The sequence below is a fragment of the Tympanuchus pallidicinctus genome, unplaced genomic scaffold (genome assembly GCF_026119805.1).
Source record: "Tympanuchus pallidicinctus isolate F22 unplaced genomic scaffold, pur_lepc_1.0 scaffold7, whole genome shotgun sequence".
Taxonomy (NCBI): Eukaryota; Metazoa; Chordata; class Aves; order Galliformes; family Phasianidae; genus Tympanuchus; species Tympanuchus pallidicinctus.
In genome coordinates this window covers 16,151,499-16,166,354 of record NW_026294791.1, presented here as the reverse complement: position 1 = coordinate 16,166,354, position 14,856 = coordinate 16,151,499, and the positions used below count along the sequence as shown (strand labels likewise).

The 14,856-nt window shown below is 43.2% G+C and overlaps 1 protein-coding gene across 5 annotated transcripts in view; it reads left to right on the top strand.

Moving 5' to 3' along the window:
* Positions 1-5,352: 5,352 nt before the first annotated feature.
* The window catches only part of ARHGAP29 (Rho GTPase activating protein 29), a 49,519-nt gene continuing 40,015 nt past the window's right edge, over positions 5,353-14,856 (top strand). For 2 of the 5 annotated variants that reach the window (XM_052666407.1, XM_052666402.1), the window contains exons 1-3: positions 5,359-5,460; positions 6,312-6,473; positions 7,282-7,626. In XM_052666407.1, coding sequence (XP_052522367.1) covers positions 7,365-7,626 — 262 coding nt within the window. In that variant the 5' untranslated portion in view covers positions 5,359-5,460; positions 6,312-6,473; positions 7,282-7,364. Of the gene's footprint in view, positions 5,461-6,311; positions 6,474-7,281; positions 7,627-14,856 lie in introns of all 5 variants that reach the window. The other 3 variants (XM_052666406.1, XM_052666405.1, XM_052666403.1) reach the window with 3 other exon arrangements.

Here is a 14,856-nt window from a genome sequence, read left to right as displayed (position 1 = left end):
TAAGAATAATGTATCTTGTGAGTGCACTAAATATAGCAATTTGTGCACATCTAATTGCAAGCTAGGAATAATTTTGGTTTAGCATCTCATTTTTTTTCCTCTCCTCCTGAGGTAGGCAGAAATAAAAACAAACCACAAAACATACATCCCCAGATCTAAAACATACATTGGCACAAATGCTAAATATGAAATTATTTTCCTGCAGAGACTGAGGAATCAACGGTGCTGATCTTTAGAGAGTCTCTCTTACGCTTGTCTATACTTCAAGATGAAGATATGATCCCTGATAGGAGAAACGAATATGGATGGCAAAAAAACCTGTGAAACTAACCCAGGAAACACTAGACTAAAACAAGAAAAGATACTCCAGCTTCACATCAAGCAGGTTAGGAGGCTATAGCTCCCTACCCTACCACAGTCACACTTAGATTTACCAGTGTTGATTAAAGCCGTATTTCCTTTGTTGGTTAAAAAAAAAAAAAAAAAACTATTGACTACAACACTTATAACCATATAAGGCTTTATAACCATAAAGTATTACTTGAAATTGGGTCTTTTGTCAGGCTAGGACAACTACACCAGAATATGAGAGGGGGGAAAAGGAAGGGTTAAAAACAAGGAGTGAAGAACAGCAACCACTTAATCACATGTAGTACGTGTAATTGTTTTTAAGGACCTTACCTTCTCTCCCAAGGTGAAGCAAACCATTCTGTCTTGCAGACATGCATTCTTAATTTACCTCTGAAAGTTTTCTTTGAGCCCTGTCCCAGAACATTGTTCTTAGCTCCCTTTTTTATCTAGCAATATTTGTGATACCATAGAGAATGGGCTTTAAAAGAAGGTCTCTAGCTAAACATACATTTGTTTGTTTATTTTTCCATCTTATTTATCAAACACTTAAGCTACTAAGAGCCTTCAGGTGTATGTAAAGAAGTTTTGTTTGCTGTTGGAGCAACAGTGCTCAGTGGTTTCGGTGACTTCAGCATGCTGCAGCACAGCCCAAGGGCACTGGTGCATCTTAACATTTGCCATCTACTGCAGACTCCAAATATAACATTTAAGGCCAGCAGATACTTCACTATGATCCCAGCAGCTTGTTTTACTACCACAACAAACAGCAGTCTTTATTGCCCCGAACACGTCAGGCCAGTACTGCCTCCAAACATGCCTTAGCCAGCCCTCCACTCCCTACAGAAACAGCTTGCCCTTCTCCCAGCCCTTGGCTGGAGAGCTTCCTCTGCCTTAAATCCAGCTGGTGCCCATGCAGCAGGTGGGGCTTGTGATGAGCTCCAGGCCTGCTGGCCCTAAAAGCAGCAGGTGACTGGGTTCTAATTAGGGTTGGCTAATAGTGTGTTTGGCAAGGGAGATTCTGGAAGATTGTTTCCTTCATGCAGTCTTTTCTCTCATTCCTCACCACCTACTGCCCCTCCAGACAACTGGTAGTTAAGGTGGAAGTTTTTTAAGAAGCTGCTTGTTAAAGCTTGGGAAATGGGGTGCTGCCTGCACCAGCGGCAATTCTTTTCCTGGAGGATGAGTGCAATTGTGCTGCCCTGTGTCTGGCACTTCTCCCACATTGCACTTCCAGCCTTGCGTAAGCTGAGAGGAGTAGTTTGTGGCAGCATATAGCTTGACCTGAAGACAGCAGGATGTTGTGTAAAAAGAGGGAAAACTGGGGAGGAGGGTTTTTGGTCAGGCCTTCTGATACAATTGAAAAGAAAACGAATGACTCTTGGGCTGTTGGGTTTAAGATGAAAGCAGTGGAAGGACAGAGCTGAATGCAATGGCTCTGTTAAACCCAATGTGTATGTCAACTGCATCATCTGAGAGAAAAAGACAGCAACTGTGGAAAAGAGATCACTGGAGAAGAGGGCTTTTAGCAAGGGTGAGGTGATGGAATGGTAAGCTGTATAAAAGGCTGACACCTCCCTCACTGTGTTAAGAAATACAGAGGGATTATCTTGGAGATGAATTGTAACAAGCCATTAAACAAAAAATGTGTGTTTTATTTAAAACTTGCTAAAGCTATGCCTTTTGCTTCCCTTGCTCTCCTGAAGCATTCTGGGGTCTGCACAGAAGCTCAGGCCCACGGGGAGGAAGATGAGGTCCCTGCAGGCTGCAGCGGCTCTGTGGGTTGCCCAGTGCTCAGTGGTGCCTCAGTTTCACCCACGTCAGTTGCTTGAGGGTGTTTGGTGCTCAGGCTGGAACAGGCCACGTTCTAGGAAGCACAGATGGGACACAGGTATCTCATGGATTCACAGTGGGTGGTGTTTGCTGCAGTTAAATGGGGATCTCGTGTGGAAAAAAATAAAAGCCTGTAGTAGATGTAGTAGCAAGGGAACAGCTTTCTGAGCTTCCTCAGTGTCAGGTAGGATGGCTTTGTACTGACTCTTCTTTGGCTGTTAAATTTTATGATGCAGCTATGGACAAGAGTTATTTACCAAAAAATGTCACATTATTTCCTTTAACAATAGCTGAGTCCTGACCTGACTTCTGTTACACAAATAATGTGGTCATTTGTAGGAGCCTACGTGTAAGAAATAGTTGTTGGAAAGAAATGGTTTATGGAAATTCTTCTTCAGAGCAGAATTCTGCTCACTGGAATGTAAACACAGTGTGGAATCCTCTACCAACCTCTCCCTGTAAGCAACCTTCTCAATCTTACTTTCAGTGATGTGGGTCCCTTTCAGCTGTTGCACCCTTGCTGGTGTGTCCAGTTAACAATAACAAGTGTCTGGCTCTGCAGGGAACTGTTATTGCTCATACTACTCTACACACTAATTGATGTCATCAAGCTAGTTTACAACATGCGTCTCTTTGGCTTATAAGTAGAAGCACAGAGCCAGTATTTTGAAACTGATTTCTTAGCAAATATGACTTTCTATGAAGTCATACTTTATATGAAGTTCTAGCTATGTTACTGGTGCTACCTGGAAAGGTTTGTTCTCTTAACAGCGATTGGAGGCTTCAATATAGAGTAGCTTCCATCAGGCAGACCTTTCCCTTGGGTTTCAAAAGCACTTTTTATGAGTAAAGTGCTATTGAACACTGAAAAGGGAGAAGCAGACATTTGAAGTTTACTCCATATATTGATTTCTCTTAAAAGAGGTACGCTTTATTATTCCACTGTGTACATGTGCTCCAGCAGGGGAAAAAATATTAAAACAGCTGCATAGACGACTCCTAATAAACCAGATTTCAGCACCTCCGCGAAGGAAAATTTAGCATTTTTGATGAAAATAAATTGAATTTTTGTGTCTCCTCTTGGGTAACTCTTTACTGAGATGCTATATTATCTCTGTTGCCTTGCTCTTCACTATTTGCCTAATTACTGTTTGTTGTTTTTGTTCATTCCAAGCAAACTATGATAGTTGGATGAAGAGCAGAAAAAGCAGACTTTGAGCAGCAGTGCACATGCTCGACTTCTGTTGCTCTCCTGAAGCCTTCATTAGTAATGCTGTAGACTATGTTTAACTAAAAAGAACCTTGCCTCTTTGAAGTGACAGTGGATAATGAAAATGCAGCAGTAGTCACAGCAGTCACGCTTTAATCCTCCTTTCATTGACCTACTGCAGCAAAAACTGCAAGCCATGGTGGATGCAGTCCTGACCTTTTTTGAAGTTGTATCTTGAAGGTGTGCCTTACTTCCATGTTTCCATTGCGCAGCACTTTCTAAGGCAACGTCAGATAATCAGCGCTGCAGAGTCTGGGATGTGACTGGAGCTGTTCTGTGTCTCGATTTGAGAAGAATGTGGGGAATTCTGCATTCAGTTTGGCAGCCGAACTGAACGGAGAAGAAAACAGCTCTGAACAACCAAAATGAAAGGGACATTTAGTTTGAAGAAAACCCAGAGCTTCACTTAACATTCATATAGTGTGCAGATATGGGATCAAATCATTTTTACAGAAGATGTTTGAGGCTTGGCTTCCCACAGGATGGAACGCTTGTACATTTCAGATCATGTGCCTGCAATAAGCACAAAAACATTTAATCCTAGGATTTTTAATTTTTGTCACTTTAAATTTCACCTCTGGGGACAATTCTTTTTTTTTTTTTTTTTTTTCTTCATGTAAATGATTCACCAAAAGAATTGATGAATTTTAGAATAGTCACAGGTTGACCTTAGAGGGAGCCAGGATGAGGGAGAAAACACCGATGCAAAGACTGGCAGAGATACAACAGGCCCTGCCTGCTTCAGTAACTGCAGAAGAGCCAAGCTAGGTATGCACTGGGGTCAGTGGTGCTTTCTTCCTTGTGTTTTCTAAAACGTGCCTGGAAATGGTATAGACATAGTAAAGTAAAGGTACTTCTCTTTTAAAAAAGAGTTCCTGAAGCAGTCTGCTGTAGCTGTATGCTTTCTTTTCTAAAAAAGGGTTGGACACCAAATGGTATCCATTGCTTTGTAGTCTACGTATTGATAAGCATAGGTGGAATTTCTTGTTTACTTTTTTTATTGCTATTGTACACTTATCAGTATTTCAGTGACTTTTCCACAACAAGCCTTTAATTCTTTTCCTGATGATGTGACTGCTGATTACACTGTTTGCCTTGCACTCCCCCACTTGCACATTAAATTAGTTTACAACTGTTTGCCCTGGCCTGATTTTGACATCTGCTGAATCAATTACCTGAATCACTAGCATCTTTTGAAGCTCAGGGCGTTGCTTTCTTTGTTTTTCTCCAAACTCGGGGAAATTGAAGGATTTATAACCACTTACTTGGTTTTTAGCGTTACATTTTATTTAGTGTGAGTTTTTTTGGGGGTCTGCAGTCCTTGCCTCTACAAACGGGGAACCAAAATGCCGCTACCAGTCTGCAGAGGCCCTCGAGTCCCGTTAGCCGCTGGGGAGCCGTTTCAGTTTCTGCGTAGTGTTGCTTAAGGATCTCTTCCAAATTTTCTTTTTTCTTCTTTAAGAAGAACGTGTACGTATGCACTCGCACGGCCGTACCAAGGCTGAAGAGTGCCAGCTGCTGGCTCTCGGGGTGCTGACGGCGCTCCCGCCCGGGACTTCTCCTGGCATCGCGTTGGTGCGGCTCTGCAGGGAGCAGAAGCGGCGGAACGCAGCAGAAAGCGGCGACTGCTCGCGTGGTGCAGCGCGGGACGAGGCGCGGTGCCACAGCGGGGCCGGGAGTGCAGGGCGGGGGAAGCAATAGAACCGCTCCTTCCCCCGGCCGCGGTCGGTTCGGTTTCTCGCCGGGTCGCTGCCGGCGCTCCAGCGCTGTCACACCCAACTCGGACGGGGGCTGCGCCGCGACCGCTATTGGCAACCGCGCGCTCGCACCGAGGGGCCCCGGGCCGCGCCCCCGGGCGGGACGTGCTCGGTCTCCGCCCCGCGGCCAACGGCGTGGCGCGGGCGTGAGGGGGCGGTGGCGGCGCGGCCGCGCCGTGGGCAGAGCGCTGCATGGGCGCGAGGCGGTGTGCGGGGCCTGCGCTCCGCCGCCGCTCTCCGGTAACGACTCCGGTAAGGTCCGGGGGTTCCGGGAAGGGCTTTTGGCGGGGCGGGGCGGAACGGAGGGAGAGCGGGCGGCGGTGGCGGCGGCGGCGCCGAGAGGAGCGACGATGGGCGGGCGGTGCTCCGCGCCCGTCCTCGGCGCCGGGCTCTGTCCTCCGAGGCCGCGCTGCCCGCGCTGTGGGGGGCGCATGGAGGGGCTGCCGCGGTGCGCTGGGTCTGACGGGGTCCCGGCGCGGCACCTCGACGGCGGCTTCCCTGCGCTGCCCGCCGCGTCGCGCTCTCCTCCAGGCCGGGCTGTGCCGCGGAGCGGGCTGCTGACACGTCTGCTGCCGTTCCTTTTTTTTCTTTCCGTTGGGGCTGGCTCGCTCTAACTGGGGAGGTCTGGAAGCGTTTATAGCGAGGTCTGTGGGCGCTTTTGTGTTCCAAAGGCAGGCGAGGTGTTCGGAGTCGCTTAATGACCAGTGTTACTCGTGCAGCCCTGGGCACGCTACACGAGTGCCGTCGTCTTCCCCACCCCCTTCTCGGCTCCTGGCGCAGCCCCCGTAGGGTTCATTGCAACTGCAGCACCGAGCGGCTCCACGTTGCAAAGAGAAAGAAAGCAGAAATAACGTAAAAACAATGGAGCTGCATTAGAGTAACTCCTGCTGAAACACGGAGTGGGAGTGTTAAATTGATAAGGGTGCTGGTTCTGTTTTTGCCTGACCGACTACAGAAGTATGTACAATTTGCACTTCAAGCTGCATTCATTACTTGGATCACGGTAACGTTTCTTTATTAATAGTGGTTGGATGTATCTGCAGCCACAACTAAATCGTTTAATTGGCATGTTCTATCTTTTTCTTCTTGTGTTTCCCATATAGGGTGAGTTCTGAGCATTTGGCCTGGTGCTGAGTGTAATGGCAGGGCTGTGGGTGCTGCTGGAGCCAGCCCTGGCTCTGCCACCTGCACGGCTGCCTTCAGACAAATGGCCTAACCTGGTGTTGGAGCTCTGAAAGTGCATTCTGTTTTCCCTAAAGCTGCAGGCAGCTGTTTACTTTTACCCATCTGATAGCCCCCAAGTCTGCGTGTTTTTGTAGTGGAAATTTTAAGGTATGCTAAAACAGAGCACCAGCCTTCAAGCTGATTTGTTGAGATTTGTGGCTAAACTTTGGTGCTGAGATGTTTTAAATCACTTTTCTATATCTTTACTTTGGCTTTATTACAAGACAACAGGCCTAAAAGCACATATACCAACTTCCAGGATGTTTTCCCTTCTCAGGCTGTATAGGTCAAAGTTTCTTGCTCAGCACAATCTGTGTAACAAAAAATGATCCTATCAGATCAAGGTTGACTGTTATCTGAAAGGCAGGATGCTGAGAGCAGCTGGGTGGCTCTTGTGGTCTGTATCACGTGGGGTGTTTTAGCAATTGTTGTCAGCTGTAGTAACATTTCATGGTAGAGAATTGGTAGAGAATGGGTCTGGGGGTGTGTGTAACAAACATGACTCTTAAGGTTTCCAAAATAAGTAGTGAGGGAACAAACTTCCTTTCCTTAAAAAAGGGCGCATCATAATCAGCTCTAGAAATAATTTTGCATACCACTGGCTTTTGTGCAGTGATGCATATTTGCTGTGCAAATCCTTAAAAAAAAAAAGTATGTATGTATATATGAAAAGAACATCAAGCAGTCAAGAACCTTGATAATGCTTCAGTTAAGCAATGTAATGTAAAGCAGCATCATATTAAAACAATTTCTGGGTCTTCTCAGTACAAAAATATTGTTTACTGTGTATTTCTGCCCTAACCAGTGCCTTTCCTTCTCCACTTCCTTTTCCCTTCCTCTGTTTTCAAGGGCTTCATCTCTGGCTGGCCAATGGACGTTGGGCGATCCTGAATGCTGTCTGTGGGAGCTCTCTGGGCACAGCGGCTGCTGGGATGTTGCGACAGAACGGTGGAAGTAACAAACGTGGTTTGGGATTGGCCCGGCTGTCTACCTCCAACTTCTTCACCATCTCTAATTCGGGAAATTGGGGAATGGGGCGCAGCACCAAGAGCAGCTCTCTGAGCAGCATTAGCTCCAATTCTGACTGCTATGATAATCCTGTTGTGGACCCAGAATACATCATGCAGCTGGTGAATGATGTTAGAAAATTTGCAGATGTGCTGCTCTACTTGAAGGAAGCCATTTGTTCAGAAGGTATGGCAGTTCTTAATCCTAAATTCTTAGGTTTCCTGAAACTCCCATGTCTCTGCTCATATTTTATCTAGTTTTTGCTGTGGCTGTTATCCTCCCCTTTGCTTCTTCCTTTTATTCCCACCCCTGACCCTCCCCCCCCCCCCCCCCCCCCCCGCATGATGATTATGGGAAACGGTAGCTGTTACTTTGGGCTCCATGTTTCCTCATCAGAACGCTGTGCAACCTGCTTTCATAAGTGTAGTGCTCTGGAGCATGTGGTACTTAAAAGGACAAGGGAGAAGAGGCTGTTAGCAGGCTGTTAAGATTGCCACTATAAGTTAGCAGGGCCATCAACTGATGAGTTTTTAACTGTTGAATGCTCCTGTAATTCCAAATAATTCTGTTGGTGATGTACTTGTTTTCTAGACTGGTATGATTCTGATTTTTCTTTTGGTGCTTTTTTGGGAGGCTCATATGTTAGTAGCTTGAATTAGAGTTTTTGGATAGAGTGAAACTTCTCCCTGCAGTATTTCTCTACACAATAAGTAGTTACTCTCTTCTGCTGGCGGATGGAATCTGCAAGTTTTGGGGGCTTTTCATTGTTTTTTTTGTTTGTTTGTTTGTTGGTTTTGTTTTTGCTTCCAAGAAGTGTTTCCTTTGCACCTTCAGATTTCTATAGGGTTAGTAGTCCATTTTTGATCATCAGCAAAAAAGTTCTTATCTAGCTTTTACAGAAATATCGCCATGTTAATAGTTAAACTGACGTCGAAAGCAGCTTTTAATAAACATCACAAATGCAAGGCATTAGCAGTTACTTCTGTGTTCTATGTTGCTTGCTTTTTTTTTGCTGTTCCCCATGCCTTACTGTTGCCATGTCTGTTTTCTCTGAAATTGGAATTTGCTAATAAGCAAATTTATGTAGATCTGAAGAGTAAGGTGATATTTTAAGGTCCTTACTCAGTTCAAAGGCAGTGAATTTACTAGTGCTCCCTTGTGCAAGTGCAATTTTTGTTACCTCCCGTGCTGAGGATTACCTTTTTATTTATAGATGATATTCCTGAAAAGGAATGAGAGGAATGATTACACTTAGTTCAGATCTTCCATTGATCCTTCTTGAGGAGAAGAAGGCTAGAAATGGTAGGATCCAGTGCTTTGTAAGCTTCAAAGGCTTGAGTCTGTATGCAGCTGAAACAGCGGTGCCAAAAAGTGTGAACAAATCTTACCAGGACAGTAACTTGATACCAACGATTGCCTCGTGTCAACAGTGTTTTTGCTGAGCAGGCAGGATGAGCAGTTATTTGTGAGGTCAGGTGTCTAGTGCCTGCTGACACTGAAATAGGCATCCAGTAGGAAGGGTCTATCAAAATGCTGATATATTCCATCTGCTATGCAGTGCTTGTTAGGCAATGGTCAGTATAAAATTTGGGGCTTAGAAGATCCAAGAAACTAACAAGGAAGATAGAAGTTATTGTATTATGTCAGATTGTGGACATGAATTGTGAAACAACGTTATCCATTAAAAAGATTGTTAATTTATGAAGGAGAGGTGTTTCTTTTCCTCCATTGGACTTGCTGCTGGCTGGAAATGACCTCTTTGCAGCTGAATAGTTTGAATTTCATTAGTCCCTCGTACTTCAGAAATATTTATAGTTGTTTGTGCAAAATCTGACGAATGCACTCTGAGGTGGCATTTATATTTTACATGCAAAATTATGACTTGTAAGACTTGCAGCTTACTGACATTTTGGAATTATGGTTTATTTCAAGATGAAGTCAGTTACAGGGATGGAAAATTAGTTTCTTCCTTTTGGGACATCCTTAATTTAGTGTGTTGATATAGTTTTTGTTCAACTTTTGTAGAGCTTTGCTCTGAAGCTTATGAAATAAGAATCAAAAGTAAATAATGCTACTAACTACAGCAGACTTCTTACTTTGATATGCTTTTACTGTGTGCATCTTCAGTTAGTTTAGAAGTGGCCAACATTAAGTGATGCTGCAGGGTTGCATTAGCAAGCCCTGGTGTTTGTCTGGCTAGCATTCCTAGAACCTGGTGCAAGTTTTTCAGCTTCCAGCTAGTGTTTCCCCCAGTTAACTTTCACAGCTACTGTTAGTCATAGTATTGCTGCTTGGCAGATTTGCCTAAAAATTCCTTTGTAGTATGCTGTAAGCTCCCTCTGGAGCACGTGGCTCAGCTTGCTGCAGGCTGCTTGGGCCAGCACCAGCAGTTGGGCTGGCTCCCGTGGGCGCAGGCCTTGAATTCCACACTGTGCTTGGATCTCCGTGGTCCCTGCTTGCTGTGCCTGAGCTGCACTGGAAGTGTCTGGCAGTTATTCACTAACAGCTCACTTAGCATTCTCCTGACGTAGTGATATTATCTGGGGTGAAAAATTTAAGCTATTCTGGACTGTAATATGTACTCATGTCTTGACTAGATCATAAGTGCCTTTAGATATAGACTTGCACTGTGTTTTGCGTGGTACTAATTAAGTTGATAAAAGACCTCAGCAACTTCTTCATATTATTTAAGGAGACAGTGTTAGCAGAAATTTCTCACCTATGTTCTTGAAAGTTTCAGTGTCATTTCTCTGTGTATTACTTGTTATAATGTAATTTAACCCCTTACAGCAGTTTTATTTTAGTAATACTGAATGAAATACGGATATTAGCTTTAAATGTAGAAATGTAGTGATAATTGCAAGAAAATAAACCTGAGATACGAGAAACTACTTCTCAATGACACCTGAAAACTAAGCAAAACAACACCCCTCTACCTCTGGGGGGAAAACATAAACCCTCCCTGTGAATAGAATTGCCAGATTGATGTTTTTCAGCCCCTTGGACACAGGGGAGCTGCAGTTGCCTCTTGTGTTGAATGAAATACCATGTGTTCCATGCACTTGAGTTCAATTTCCTTTCTGAATCTAGGCATTGTACTTGTTGGTTGTAATGCTCTATTGTTAGCAATCCGTTTTGAGGCACAGGACCAAGGTACTCACCAACATCTTCGTTAAAGAAGAGCTCTGTTTTTTGTAGGTCAATGAATTCAGCACTGTTTCACAAAAAAAAAAAAATAAATAAATTCTGTCTGATGACAGTCTGAACCTGTAGTGATTGGACTGCACAAAATGACAATGGATCAATCTTTTGGCCTGGTCTTAACTTAGATTTCTAGGTGAGTTCCAGATGAAGTTGTGTCGTATGGCTGATATTAGAGAAGATGATTGTACTGTCACCATGTCTTTGTGCTTGTACTGAAAGGCCTGCTCATTTTCTAGTATAAGTACTTTCTGAGGTCAAAGATAATTGAAATGTATTGAGGAGACTTAAAATAAATCAGTCATCTTTCCTTTCTGGCAAGAATAAATGGAGAACAGTTCCTCAGGAATCCTGCCTGGCAGGCCAAACCTGAGAGTATATGCTGGATGGATGCCTACAAGACTATCTATTTTTGTCAGCTACAGTCTGTGCCACTCTTCAGATAGTTCATTTGAATTCTCAGTTTTACTGATGGCATTCTTGCTATCCCCCAAGCTTAGTTCTTGTTTCAGTGTATATCTAAAGTAGAAGCTGTTAAAATGTAATAGATTGAAAGCTAATGGGTTTCTGTTTGTGTTTTGAGTTCAGATAGTGGCTTTTCAGCTGCAGAGGGAGAGTGTGAGGAAAAGATCGCTGCCTTCATCTGGCAGCCTGCTTTCAAACAGTAGGACATGCAATAAAGTACTGTCTAAAGGCTAGGCTATTTTCGATCTTCGGATGTAGTGACATGCAATGAGGAAAAAGAAGCCTGGTAGAGAAAGTTGTAGGAATGGAATGGTTGTATGCATCCTGCAGACCTGCTGAGGGCTTGGCAGCCTGACCACAGCACTGAAAATACTTCAGAATGTGATGTGTGTGGGAATGTCACAACCAAACCCTTTAGATGGAGAAGGTTAAGTCTTGTACCAAAGCAGGGGTTTGTGACTGCAAGTAAGTACTGTTGAATTTCATAAGGTTGAGTGACTTCAGCATGCAGATTATGTTCCTTTGGCAGGGAGGAGATATGGAGTAATTAGTCCATACTGTCCAATCTCCTCTAAGTATGTCTATACTTCACAGAAGTAGTTTACATGCTTTCTATACAACTTCTTGGCTCAAACTATGAAGGACCTGCCTCTAACAAATGTTTGTTAGAAGTTCTGTTGGTTCAAATATAGTGTTGTTAGACGTGCAAAGTTAGGAGTCTACTTAAGAATAAGTATCTGTGCCTGAGATTGGTACCATTACATTCTGTTTCATTACTGCCTGTAATAAATTCCACTACTGCCTTAAGCAAATGATGTCATTGTGTGGCCTTTGCTCGAATGAGAGTCATTTACTCGGGTTTAAAAGGATCACATAAAAGAATATTTAGGGCAAAGTCTGAGTTCCTAATTAAAATATTTTACTCACTCTTTCACTTTTGGACAGTAAATAGTAGCTTTGATTTGTATCAAGTCAGAGATGGGGGAAACGTTCCGGTTTTCCTCCTCTGAAGATAGTTAAGTACTGGTTTGGTGACATCTGCTATTTATTTTTTTAAGGAATTCAGCGTATGCTGTGAGGTCTGCCCTTGGGACTGTGGGAAATACTGCTGCATTTTGAATAGCTGTGAGGGTGATATTTGCATGTGGCCTGAAAGTGCTCGTATAATTATACTTTAATATATAATCTGTGACTATACTGCAGAATATATTTAGGTATTACTGTTTTCTTTATCACAAACTTTGAAGTAATCTTCAAAGTGTGATACTGTGTGCTTCATGTGGGTAATTCTGCATCCTTTTCATGAGCAAAAGCTTTGTTCCTCAAGTTCATCCTGTCTGTCTTCAACTAATGTAAATCAGAACTTATTATAAAATGGTAATGTACCCTTTTTTCCAGATACACTGGAAAACAGAATAGCAAGTCAAAGCCCTTGCTTTTCATCACAAGTCTGTCTTTGAGGATCAGATTTTGCTGTCTGGTGTCTTAGAGTTCAGTGAGTGTTTTTGAAATTGTAGCAGAAGTGAAAATACAGGTGAAGCTCGATGGCCTGGTCAGGAGCATTTGAATCCTCTTTACAGTAGCATTGATGCTTTCAAAAGGACCAGGAATGCTGCTTAACTTGAAACCTGTCAGGTGCTGGTTCTTGAAGGACAGATGTGCAGCCCAGTGGGACACCTGTAAAGGTGTGTTGGGTTAAAGAGTTTCCTCATAGCAAGTCTCCAGTAATTTCAAAACCACTGTGGAGATTAGTATTGCTACCTTAAAAGCCAGAAGTTGTCTGCTGAATATAGGGCCTGGGGGTTAAAGACGAGCAACTCTTCGCTTCTTCCGGGCTTGTGACAATGTGTGCTTTTACTAACTTTGCTTTAGTTTTTTAGTCAAACGAAAAATATGAACACGTTTAGTTCTTGATTTTTATTTCTTTATCGTCTTCTAATATAGAACTTTGAAGTCCTCTGCAGCAAAGTTCTGAAGTGGTTTCTTGGTATGTCAACTTGTCCTGCTTTGCTAGGGAAATCTGAAGTTTGTTAGATTTGAAAATGAAGATAACAGATTGAAATTACGATAATTTACAATACTAGGTGTAATTTTGTTTGTTCTATATTCCAATTTTATTATTTTTCAGTGAAAGCTGCTGTCTTTGATACGCCTTAAGCTGGACGTGCCTAATGACACTTCAGATTCTGAAAACTTAACTTGTAGTACAAATGTGTGGTAGGTGGGCAAAGTGCTCTGAGCTAGGTTAGTAGCATTTACCTTTCTTTGCAGCACCCTGGAAGAGATGTTTGTATACTTTTATTTTGAGTGAGGTTGTACTGGTATTTTCTGCTTTGGAGAGGAAAAGGGCTGTTTTTCTCCTTGGTAGTATTGTGTCCTAAATGAAAAAGCTTCATGGAGGGGGGGAAAGTTGTGTGCTGACATAGCAGCTGACTTCCAGGGATCGTGAGAACAAAGTGATTATCAAATATGAAAGCAGTCTGTTTGTGAATTGATGAAGTGACCTTCAAGAATCCTCTGGAAAGGCTGAGGAATTCATGTGAAGTGTGGTATTGTTTATCTTATTCCATATAGCATAAAAAAGTGAAGACAAACTGTCTGGAAAATAATGCTATTACAGGAATCACAGCTTTTCAGACGTAGAGTCCAAAACTTTTTGTAGATCACCTCCAGGATCTACTCAAGTGTTGTATACCTATAATCCCTGTGGAATAGTCCTTTTAAATTCTGTAACTTGTTCCTAAAATATGCAGTTGTTTTCAGTGTCATAGCTCTGCTCACGCTTGGTTCACAAGGACTAACTGCCTGTTTTAAATATACCAGCTCACAGTATCTTGGCTCAGATCGCTGCTGAAAGAAGTAAGATGTTAAGAGTTGAATTCTGACAACTTGTATTTGCTGTTTTGGAGGGTATTGTTCCCATAGCAGTTGGTGGAAGTGATCCTGTGAAGCACAGTAGCAGGGAAGCTGGGATCCAGACAGACTAGGGCTGGTGTGGGGCAGCTGGGCAAAGCTGAGACTTCACTTCTGAAAGTGGTCCTGCAGAGATCACAGATTTCTCTTCCTCACTAGTAGCTGAAATGATGGCACTATTCTTTGTGCTAAATATCTGCAAGATGTGTTTTAAACTGTTGTTCTCGTGTCTCATTATCAGACTTGTTATGGTTAGGGCTTTGCTTTAAACTAAACAAGTAATGTATTTCTTCTTAAATTTGCAAGTGTGAGCTCCCGTGGTCTCACTGCTGCTTCTTGGCCATAGCAATCATCCTCTGGTGCCTGTGTCGCATTCCAAAGAGCAGATCTGACTAAATGCTAATCTTAGGGAGGAACAGAATCGTTTTTTACTAGATCCTCTGTAAGGTTGTACAGTGAAATGAGCCCAGAAAAGAGGGAGAAGGCAGCTGGCAAAGGAGTAAGTGGCCTGAGGTTTCAATAAAAAAAGGGCTGTGACAGTCATAGCACTCCACCCTGGCTTTGCAGTGTGCACTGCTGAACTCTCTACCAGTGTTTTTTGGTCTCCTCTGTTGAATGTTACGTTTACAGAGATGCATAAAAAGGTGGTAAGGAAAGAACAGCAAGCAGAAAATGCCCTTTGTAGGTGGCAAATCAGTCAGTTGGTTTTCACTTTGAGCTTCAGGCATGTTTGAATTGTACTGTCATCATTTAGGCTTGTCTTTGAAACTTGCTTTCTGTATGCGAAAACATAAATAGTTCCAGGCTTTCTGACCTGGAGATTTCTTATTATACCCT